Source organism: Berghia stephanieae, chromosome 13 (genome assembly GCF_034508935.2).
Source record: "Berghia stephanieae isolate SIO BIC M18660-M18661 chromosome 13, UCSD_Bste_1.3, whole genome shotgun sequence".
NCBI classification, from domain to species: Eukaryota; Metazoa; Mollusca; class Gastropoda; order Nudibranchia; family Aeolidiidae; genus Berghia; species Berghia stephanieae.
The window spans coordinates 1,016,165-1,028,664 of NC_088372.1; the positions used below are offsets into that span (position 1 = coordinate 1,016,165).

General features: G+C 33.6%; 1 protein-coding gene across 1 annotated transcript in view; it reads left to right on the plus strand.

Moving 5' to 3' along the window:
* LOC144958598 (uncharacterized) overlaps nucleotides 1-12,500 on the plus strand; it is a 23,989-nt gene that overhangs the window by 7,931 nt on the left and 3,558 nt on the right. Inside the window, exon 4 of the mRNA XM_078890682.1 lies at nucleotides 7,321-7,358. Coding sequence (XP_078746808.1) covers nucleotides 7,321-7,358 — 38 coding nt within the window. The remainder of the gene's footprint in view (nucleotides 1-7,320; nucleotides 7,359-12,500) is intronic.

A 12,500-nucleotide genomic window follows, 5' to 3' on the forward strand; every position in this document is an offset into this window, starting at 1 on the left:
CTTTTTTCAAATGTTCTCACTTCATTATACGCGCAACAAAAATCAAGCTTGTGCAGAACATCTACAAGGAGCCTCGACCCAGTCTGGTGGTGAATTTGGATACCAAGACCAACTTGAAGTGGCGTGAGCAATGACTTGGGTCTTGCTGCCTGTATCAGTGCCTGGCCCAGAGATGATGTTATGATACTATTTTCCAACGGCTCAAACAAACTTTTCAAGAATAACTTTAAGCTATAAGGTAGAAATGCGTCATTCGCTTCCTTTGGTGAAATAGAATCCACTGTTGGATAAAATGCTTTACTACTCTCTAAGGCCTTGATGTCCGATTTTATCAATTTTGCAGCTGTCTCGATTATCTTTGTTTTTTCATCCTCTGCTGTAGAACATTCTTGAGTTTGGTGAAAAGCATGGATTATCTTTTGAGCATTTTCTCTCAAAGAAATGATATCTGGCAAACCATCTTTTGCATAGATAAAAAGGGTGTCTCCGTAATGGTCTCTTAACTTTTTCTTCAAATAAAATGGAGAATACGCCTTTGATCCATACTTCTCCATCTCAGAGATCAGGTGAGATATCGTAACTGTTTCATCCCCAATTTGCTCCAAATAAGTTATGACATGGTCAAATGCCGCTTTACACTCATTGTTTACTGGCCTGCCACGAGATGGATTCTTTTTAACCTCTGCTTGAGTCGCAAATTCTGATGGAACATCTTTGTCTGTCCTAAAATGTACACTACATTGTTGATGACATTTGACTTCTAAGGCATGTAAATCCTGACAGTATTCTAATCTACCTAAAATCATCTGGGACCATTCGTCTTTTCTTTCTTTACACTTACTTTTAATTGAGAGCAAAAATTGTTTTTCAGTCCTAACAGGGAAAACATCAGGGTTCCGTTTTGTTCTCTTAAAGAGATATTGACCGCAAAACAAACATTCATTTCTCACATCAAACGAAGATGTTGATCGTAGTGAGGGTGTTGACTGCTTAGCGTTGTAATGTCTTAGAGCTGCTGCAGCAACATTCTTTTTATTCGTGTAATGTTGCTGACATCGCCGATGTATTTTGGAGCCAGGTATCAGTTTTAGATTGTCGTTTCTCTTAACACTAACTTTATTAATGGTGTCACAGCCCTTTTCCCCCAGAATTGTTATAACATCAGTATTAATGAAATCATCGTGACAAATAGGACATTGTTGTTGAAAATCAGTCATCTGAAAGTGAAATTTCATTTTGTCTTTAATCAAGCATCGACAAAAAAGTTTTAATAAATAGTTACAAATACTGTATGGATGACTATTAATTTAAACGATTTCGAAGGCAACATTAAACATTAAACAACAGATAAAGAAATGAAAATATAATTTATAGAGAGCGGTTAAGTGGCTCAGAGACAGAGGTATTGTGACAAAAGTCAAGCGTTGTTAAGCATGATCGGTGGTCGGATGAGTGAAAGTGATCGTGAACAATTCTGGTGCCTACGTTTCGTCTTTGGTAAGCAGGCTTCAGGCAGCCCCCACCGCTCTCTACAATTAACACACACTACCCCACTTGACTAAGGTGTGAACGTGTCCTTGGTTTTAGGCAATTGGTGCTGCATGAAATGGAAATATGGTTCCATTTGGTCAATGGGATAAATTGAAATATCATGAAGCGCATTAAGCATGGTAAATGTTTGGAAATGCGCTAGAAAAACTGTTTTAATTATTTATTTTATGTATCTAAAACATATAAAACATTTGAATAAGCAGTAGATACTAACACTTTACTCATCGCAACATAGGTCGCCGATAACGCAGTTTGATCTTCAATCTGTAAAACATGACGCCAACGGGTTTCCATACTTTCATTTTACTTCCATATAACACTGTATAGTATTGTTTAATTCAGCTGTATGTTTATTGAGAGAGTGCTTCAATTGATTAGTTTTGAATTCTAGGTCAGTTATTAAATTGAAAACATTAGATTTAATGAAAAAATGAACATACTTCTTACCTTGCATTGTACTGAAATAAGTCATTGAATTGATATCACACTTGGGAAAAACAGAAATGCTGAAAACAAACTTAGATTTACATTAAAATGTGCGAGAATAACTTGATAGTCTCTATTAACGGACTGGGAGATGGCCAAAAAAATAAATCCATGTGGCCAATCAAAAACATGAAAAATTGACAAATTTAACTTCGCATGACCAATCACTACTAAATCATAACCCTCAGAATAAAACCCCCCAAAAACTCATCCATATGTTTCGACGACAATTCAAAGTCTTTATTTTCATTGTCGATAATAAAATAATAATATTAATAATGATAATACTATTTTGTCTATCTTTGTGTAGCCATATTTGGCCACATGCGTGGGATGCGGTAATCCCCCATTGTTCGCGCGTGACGTTGATGGATGAGCCAGAAAGATGGGTAGGGGAGGGGGGAATGCGGTTTGCTTTTTAAAATTTTATCCATTGTGCAGGTATGTTGCTTCAGTTGTATCAATTTTACCACATTTGCTATTTTTTCAATTTTCAATGTTAAATTTAATTATGTTAGCACCCTTCTATAATGGTAAACAATGGATCATTTCAATCAGTGAATCACATTCTACAATCTGACACAAAAAATATTTATGTTGCAATTAGTTGGAGGTTCACATAAGAAAAATCACTATCTTTCTCTGACTACTCAATTTTCTCAGCCTGTTGTGGACGCAGCATCTTTTTCATAATTTTCAAACATATATGGATTCAAAGACCAGCTTTTCCTCTACAAGACGCAATTATTTTTGTTTACATCATTAAGTGATAAGTTTGTGTTTTGCTCTTTCGAATAATTAGAGTATTTTATGAAATAAATATTAAAATTATAAGTTTAAGAAATATTTAAAAATTCAAAATATAAAACCAACACTTTTTACCATCAAGGGTGAGGGATCAGAGAAAAGTAGATAAAATTATCTTTCGTATGATATATACTTTATTATGTAGATTCAGGGATTTAAGAATAGAGGGTGTGGAAAGGAATCTCAATAATTATTTTTGTTACCAACAAAGAGGAGAATATTTCATGATATTTTAGAAACCCAATAATAAAACTAGATAGTGATGATAAGAGACATTTATTTAATTTGATTTCATTGAATTTAAGGGGAAATTTTAGATATTTCTTAAATTTACTTATTTAAGTTCTGTTCAGGTTATGGAGAGACACACTGAAGACGGTCATCACACCAGTACAAATGAAATATTTCGAATTTGTTGTGAAAGAGTACAGAGCCGTGCTGAGAGGATTAAAACTCTAGACGTTATCAACAATTGACTATAAATATAAATGAGAAATTCTGACATATTTAAATATTTCAATTTGCGAGAAATGTATCTCACTGATACATAATTTAAAGAAATGCGATGCAGGTATTGATATCTTTGGTTCAATGAGAAAACTCTGAACAAGGAACAAATACTTAATGAGGTGAATATGATCCTAATCTTTCACCAGTGATGTGCTATATGCAGTCTATATGGCACACAAATTAAAAGAGGTGCAAGTCAAGTACATAAAAAAAGTAATGGGCATGGATATCTCAAAAATAAGGTTATGAAAATTATAAGAACTCTTTAAGATTTTCTTAGTGGTTTTGATTGTCTTTAAATGAATGTCCTTATATAACAATTTTAATGGAATTCTTAGAAGTCGTTGATTCTGGGATAAATATAAATGAACCACATTTGACTATGTTGCTGGTTTATTTAAAAATGTCTATTAAGACAATGCTGTGATTGGAATTCAGTTTTACCTGACTCAAAATCCTTACTTTTACGTACAGGTGAACTGATATCTCAAAAACGCCTTAATCTACTGGAATAAAATTTATATGTCTACATTCTACAGATATTCAACATCATTTCCATTACTTTTATTTAAAAATCTTAAGTGTTGAACATGTTAAAATATTCTCTTAAAAATTTCAATTCACTTAAATTTATGTATCAATTTCATGGGTTATCCCTCTTGATTTTTAACAACATCATGATAATGATTAAATAATCAATGAAAACTCTGTTAATAAACTGTTTGGTAATATATTTTTTTTTTGCTACACTTAATAACGGCAATACTACATTAGTTTGAAATTCAGAAAAAAAATCGATCAAAACGGCGAAAAAATTGTCTCCCTCTCTCAGTGTAAAGCTATGACTCATCATCACGAGACTGGTTAGATTTACCTGGCGAACTAAACTGAAAGCAATAAACGCCTGTGTATAATTTCTTAAATTCTTGTAAGTTAAACAGTCAAATTATCAGGTATTTATTGAACCCAAACACAATGGCAGACGATAAACACCCCTCCGCCAGTGAGACCACGCAGACATTTTGACTAGTCAAGACCTTCAAAACGAGGTCAACCAATCAGAAAGCGCTTTGCCACGACCCGCTCAGACGCTCAGTTTGGTGCCAAATCGTTTTGAACTCGTATCGTGATTCGGGCTTTAGGGGGGCAAAATGGCTTTCTGTCTTTTACGAATGAAGAGCAAATTAGGATGGCGTTTTGTAAAATACGGGAAAGGTACTGGTCATATTCAAATGAAATTTTACAACCTAAAAGAAGAAATGCTCATGTATTACCTTGTCAGCGACAAAACTTCCACGCCCGGTAGTTTTAGAAATATTTTACTCCAAAGAATAAAAAATCTACTTTTAACGGTCATCTGGTAATCGCACAAGTTTTGTCGCTTGACATAATCTAAAATGACCTCTTTTCTAACTGTGTGCCAACTTTCAGTCATATTCAGCGAAAAACAGCTTCGTAATTAATTTTTTAAAATAGCATATACGAAACGACTTCGTCCCATATTATTTTGTTGCGCATTTGGGCACTTCGTGAGCGAAAAAGAGGCTCAAAGATTTGTGCGGGATAGTCATTGCTAATGAATGTTTATGGGTGCATATTTCTATGCAGTAAGAAACTCGGACACAGCGCCCAGTTTATTGCATAATTTTTTGGTGTGTGAATTGTTCGACCAACATATTATTGGAATAGGGATTATTTCAGATAAGATAAATTAAAATCAAGGGATAGCAGCTAAACAAAAATCGGTGACCTAATAGAAGAATATATTACGCATATTTTGATGTAGGTATAGATCTAGTTCATACTCGTGACATTAATATAACAGGAAATATGCTATTGGATTCAGTAGTCTGATGTCACGCCGCCCGGCAACGGCGGCCATCTTGGTTCTAAACAAGGAAAATCAATACTTTTTATTCTTCATTCTGTCTAGAACTTTTCATATGCCTTGTAATCAGAATATGTAAAAGTCAAAACATGAATAAATTTATGGGTTTTTTTTTCCTTTTTTATGATCTCCGGAGAAATATTTCATACGGCGTCCGCCATTGTTCCGATAGTTTAGAGCCAGTGTTACTAAGTTACCATGCGTCATTAGGCAGGAAATGACGTTACGACTGTTGAAGAGTATTGGCATCAAGACATTTCAGTCAAGGGGTGTTCACAGTTCATATCAAATTGTCTGCTAATGTGGACATCATTGTGTTAGAGGCTGGTTGATAACAATCCAACACGTTGTAATGTTATAGACGGGTTGATAACAATCTAACATGTTGTAATGTTATAGACGGGTTGATAACAATCTAACATGTTGTAATGTTATAGGCTGGTTGATAACAATCTAACATGTTGTAATGTTATAGACGGGTTAATAACAATCTAACATGTTGTAATGTTATAGGCTGGTTGATAACAATCTAACATGTTGTAATGTTATAGACGGGTTGATAACAATCTAACATGTTGTAATGTTATAGGCTGGTTGATAACAATCTAACATGTTGTAATGTTATAGACTAGTTGATAACAATCTAACATGTTGTAATGTTATAGACTGGTTGATAACAATCTAACATATTGTAATTTTATAGACTAGTTGATAACAATCTAACATGTTGTAATGTTATAAACTAGTTGATAACAATCTAACATGTTGTAATGTTATAGACTGGTTGATAACAATCTAACATGTTATAATGTTATAGGCTGGTTGATAACAATCTATCTTGTTGTAATGTTATAGACTAGTTGATAACAATCTAACATGTTGTAATGTTATAGGCTGGTTGATAACAATCTAACATGTTGTAATGTTATAGACTGGTTGATAACAATCTAACATGTTGTAATATTATAGACTGGTTGATAACAATCTAACATGTTGTAATGTTATAGGCTGGTTGATAACAATCTAACATGTTGTAATGTTATAAACTTGCTGATAACAATCTATAATGTTGTAATGTTATAGACTGGTTGATAACAATCTATCTTGTTGTAATGTTATAGACGTGTTGATAACAATCTAACATGTTGTAATGTTATAGACTGGTTGATAACAATCTAACATGTTGTAATGTTATAGGCTGGTTGATAACAATCTAACATGTTATAATGTTATAGACTGGTTGATAACAATCTATCTTGTTGTAATGTTATAGACGTGTTGATAACAATCTAACATGTTGTAATGTTATAGGCTGGTTGATAACAATCTAACATGTTGTAATGTTATAGGCTGGTTGATAACAATCTAACATGTTGTAATGTTATAGACTATTTGATAACAATCTAACATGTTGTAATGTTATAGACTGGTTGATAACAATCTAACATGTTGTAATGTTATAGACTAGTTGATAACAATCTAACATGTTGTAATGTTATAGACTGGTTGATAACAATCTAACATGTTGTAATGTTATAGGCTGGTTGATAACAATCTAACATGTTGTAATGTTATAGACTCGTTGATAACAATCTAACATGTTGTAATGTTATAGGCTGGTTGATAACAATCTAACATGTTGTAATGTTATAGACGTGTTGATAACAATCTAACATGTTGTAATGTTATAAACTGGGTGATAACAATCTAACATGTTGTAATGTTATAGGCTGGTTGATAACAATCTAACATGTTGTAATGTTATAGGCTCGTTGATAACAATCTAACATGTTGTAATGTTATAGGCTGGTTGATAACAATCTAACATGTTGTAATGTTATAGACTGGTTGATAACAATCTAACATGTTGTAATGTCATAGACTGGTTGATAACAATCTAACATGTTGTAATGTTATAGGCTCGTTGATAACAATCTAACATGTTGTAATGTTATAGGCTGGTTGATAACAATCTAAGATGTTGTAATGTTATAGACTGGTTAATAACAATCTAACATGTTGTAATGTTATAGGCTGGTTGATAACAATCTAACTAATTGTAATGTTACTTTCCACAGATGATAATGGGTGTAATATCAAAGACACTCACTATGAAGTAAGTCTTGTTTTTTTATTTATTCATTTATTCATTTATTCACTCATTCATTTTATTTATTATTTTTATTTATTTAGTATCATTTGCTTTTTTATGTAGTGACTCATTCCTTTCTTTCATTTATTTATTTATTTCATTATTCAATTATTTATTCATTTATGTAGCTATTTCTTCATTTGTTAATTCATTTATCAAATAATCATTTAATCATCTATTTATTAAATTATGTATCTTTGCCGGCTCATGTTAAATCTATTTTTTTAATTATTTATTCTTTCTATTGTCCATGAATTGTCCATCGGTTTATTCAGACATTTTCTTATCAAATTAATTTATAAGTCATTTTATCTGTTATTTACTCATTTCTTCATTGATCTATAGATTGATTCGTTTACATGCCTACTTATTTATTTACTCATTGATGAGTTTACTTATTTATTGATTAATTAAATTAATTAATTATAATTATCAATTAATAAATCTTCATATAATTTTGTATATTAATAGTTATATACTTATCAATTTATTTATTTTAAAAAAAATTGCCCTTTTAATAATACTGTCACCACCATTATCACCATTATCACCTTCATCATGATCATCATGATATCACCATCATCATTATCATCATCATCATCGTCGTCATCATCAACAACATCATTTTTATCAGAATTGCCAGCATCCTCATCATACTGTCACCAGTCTCTATATAGCAAAGGGAAACAACTGGAAAATCATAATACAGACAGCTATTTTTATCATTTAGCTCCCCTGGACCTCACGACCTCTCGCATTATCATCACAACAATCCCAAATTTAGTCACCGATTCATCAAAATCAATTTCTATACGCAATAAACTTCAACAGTCATGACGTCACTTCCCTCGTAATGATGCATGGTAACTCTAGTAACTGGTTCTAAACTCCGACAAGCATAAAAGTGTATCCAGCGGAGAAAAACATTATAAATCTGATCGTGTTTGACTTTTATACATTCTGATCACATGACATTTGAAAAAAAGTTCTTGCCAGCATGAAGAATAAAAAGTACCCATTATCTTTGTTTAGAACCAACCTGCTGGTTGCTGGGCTGACGTGACAACAGACGTGTTGTGAATGTTTACCCATTTTCTACACATATTTTTATTCATTTATCATTCAATCGTCGGAATTTACGCCTAATTTTTATTCAAAATGGATGTGAAGTATATATTGTTCCTGATTTTTTATATTTATTAGTATATTTATAAGCATAAATGGTGTTTTAGCATGTGATTTTGCCCTATCGATAACTTATACTTCAGAGACTCTCCGATCCCTCCAACCCGTGTCACCCCCACCACCCACTATTGACACATCGTTTATTAAAGTAAGAAAGAGGGGAGAAAAGGAGGAATAAAAACAAAATTTAACAGACGGCCTTTTCGTCCATTTTTACCCTGTGTAGTGACAGGTAATGTAAGATCACTGAAAAATAAAATTGATGAACTGTTTTCACTGTGTCGTTTTAATAGTGACTATCGTCAAGCCTCCATAATAGCGTTAACAGAGACTTGGCTATCTCCTCACATACCATCATCATGTTTTGATATTGAACAATATTCACTATTTCGAGGAGATCGGACAAATGTAAATAAACGAACTGGGGGTGGGGTGTGCACATATATTAACAACAAATGGTGCCACCCCAATAACTGTCATATAAAGAAAATGTATTGTGACGACTATATTGAATTTATTACTGTTTCGTCACGACCTTATTATCTACCCCGGGAATTTACTCATGTCATCATCATCAACGTCTACATTCCACCATCATCAGACAACAACACAGCGAAAAATATTTTGAGGAAAGAAATACAGGACATTCAAATTAAGTCACCCGATGCCGTATTGATGGTCACTGGCGATTTTAACCAATGTAACGATTTTACTCTCCCGGGACTTCATCAATACGTGGACTGCGAGACAAGGGACAAAAAAACATTAGATTTATTCCTGTGTAATATTAAAAATAGTTATAAATGTTTACCCCGTGCCCCATTAGGTTTATCTGACCACTGCATGCTCTTGCTACTCCCCACCTACCGCCCTGTTTTTAAACGTGTAAAACCAGTAAAGAAAAGTGTACAGATCTGGAACGGAAGTGTGTGTGAAGATTTGCGTGGTTGTTTTGAATGCACTGACTGGAATGTTTTTATCGAATCATGTGATAGTGTGGATGAGCTGAATGACTGTGTGAGTGAGTATTTAAAATTCTGTGAACAGCTAGTGTCCAGTAAAAAAGAAATAAAATATTATCCTAACAACAAGCCTTGGATAACAAAAGATCTAAAACTTTTATTGAACCAAAAGAAAACTCTCTTTACTTGTGGACACAAAAAAGATCTGAAAACAAAACAAAAAGAGATAAAGAGGGTAATATCTAGTTGTAGAGACAAGTACAAAAATAAAATTGAAAAATGCTTTTCTTCTGGGATATACGGGACACGTGGCGGGGCTTAAAACTGCTGTTAACTATAATCCAAAGCCCACGATTATATCAGAAGATATCGAAATTGAAACTTTAAATAAATTTTATTCACGTTTCGACACAGCAAACAAATTTGATATTGAAAATGAAAAACATAAATTAGACAGGGCTTTGGAAGATGAAATGGCTATTGAGGTCAGTGAAGAGGAAACGAGATTCGTATTTTCGAAACTAAACGAGAGGAAGGCTGCTGGGCCGGATGGATTGAAAGGAAAATTATTAAAAGAATGTGCCCATCAGCTTTCCCCCATTTATACACATATTTTTAACTGGTCCCTCCAATGCGTTTCGATCCCTGAAATTTGGAAAACTTCAAAAATTATTCCTGTTCCAAAAAAAGAAAAACTTGAAACTATGAACGATCTCAGACCTGTTGCATTGACTTCAATAGTCATGAAATCTTTAGAAAAACTTGTTCTTGTTAAAATTAGGAATCAGTTTATGCCATTGAGTGATAGTCATCAATTTGCTTACAAACCAGGACGTGGCGTAGAGGATGCCATTTTGCTGTTTACAAACAACATCTACAGGCATCTAGATCACGCTAGGAGCTATTGCAGATTGCTTTTTGCAGATTTTTCTTCAGCGTTCAATACAATGCAACCTCAGTTGGTTGTTCAAAAATTGACTAGTCTGAATCTAAACAAGTATATAATTGCTTGGGTGCTCGAATTTCTTACGGAGAGAGCACAATATGTTCAATTAGGACAAAACAAATCTTCCTGTATAACTACAAATACTGGTGCTCCTCAAGGTTGTGTATTGTCCCCTGTATTATTCACAATATACACGAATGACTGTAGAAGTCAAAACCTGAGTGTACCTTTAATAAAGTTTGCAGATGACACCGCTCTTCAAGGCCTCATAACAAATGGCAACGAAGTGGCTTATAGGCAAGAAATTGATAGATTTGTGTCTTGGTGCGATGCCCACCACCTAGAGCTTAACATAAGCAAGACAAAGGAGCTAGTGATTGACTTTAGGAGAGTGAAGGAACCGATAGAACCGTTAAAATTAAAGGACCAATTCGTCCAGCGAGTTCCTCACTACAAATACCTTGGTGTAACGATTGATGACAGGCTCAAGTGGGATGAACACTTGAAAATAATTAGGCATAAGATGTGCAGACGTACATATTTTTTATCAAAACTCTCTCAGTTTAGAATAGATAAAACCCTCTGCACATTATTTTATAGAGCAGTAATTGAAAGTGTTTTGTCATTTTGTATAACAGCTTGGGGAGGCAATTGCTTAGCAGTGGAAAGGAACAAAATAAATTCAAATATTAAAAAATCCATTAAACGCTATATAAATGATGTTGACGATGTAGATCTTTTATACGAGAAATTTTGTATAAATAAAATAACTAAAATATTAAATGACCAGTATCATCCACTAAGACCATCAGTTATTATGTCAGAAAGAAGTGGTCGCCCTTTCTCTATTTCAACCAAAACAGAGAGACACCGAAAATCGTTTCTGCCGTCCAGTATTAGGCTTTATAACAACAAGCAATAATCATTTTATATAATTATTTCTCATTTTTACTTTTTAAAAATATAAATATTAATTTATTAATTTATTTGTTTTGCAATCTTTTCAATTTTCAATTTATAGTGACAGTTTTAACTATTTTACAGTGTTGAAATTATTCATATTATAAAGCGCAGCTCTGGTTATAGAGCTGCTCCTTTTTTATATATATACATCCTATTTCCATTGTATTTTTATCTTATGTGTAAATTATAACACGTCTGTACAAAAAATTTCCTTTTTGGGATGCAATAAAGTATTATTATTATTATTATTATTATTATTATCAGACAATTGAATCCTATTGCCATCATCCTCATCATACTGTCACCAATGTCGCTATAACAAAGGGAAACAACCGGAGATTCATAATACAGACAGCAATTTTTACCAATTACCTCCCCTTTACCTCATGACCTCTCGCATTCTCATCAAAACAATCCCACATTTAGTCACCGATTCATCAAAATCAATTTCTATGCGCAATAGGATTCAATAGTCGTAACATCACTTCCTTCCTAATGACGCATGGTAACTTAGCAATACTGGCTCTAAACTATCGGAACAATGGCGGACGCCCGTATGAAATATTTCTCCGGCGAGCATAAAAGCGTATCCAGAGGGGAAAAAACATAAATTTGATCATGTTTTGACTTTTACACATTCTGGTCACAAGACATGTGAAATGTTCTAGCCACCTTGAAGAATAAAAAGTAATGATTTTCTTTGTTTAGAACCAAGATGGCCACCGTTGCCGGGCGGCGTGACATCAGACTACTGAATCCAATTACACGGGTAAAAAACGGTAACGAGGAGGTCTGAGGTTCGACCCTAAGTCAATTGTGTGGCTCTTGGTCAAGTAGTATGGCACTCCCGTTCGGATCGGAAGGTCCTGGGTTCGAGTCTCGCTCGGGACATAATTGGGTCCTTGGAAAAGGCTCTTTACTCACATTCTCGCACCGTACTCATGTGTAAAATGAGTATATACCTGGCCATTAACAGCGTTGTCTCTGTCAAAAAATGTTGTATCGCCTAACAGGCGTCATGTCTCGTTTTACATTTTACGAGTTGCTGTT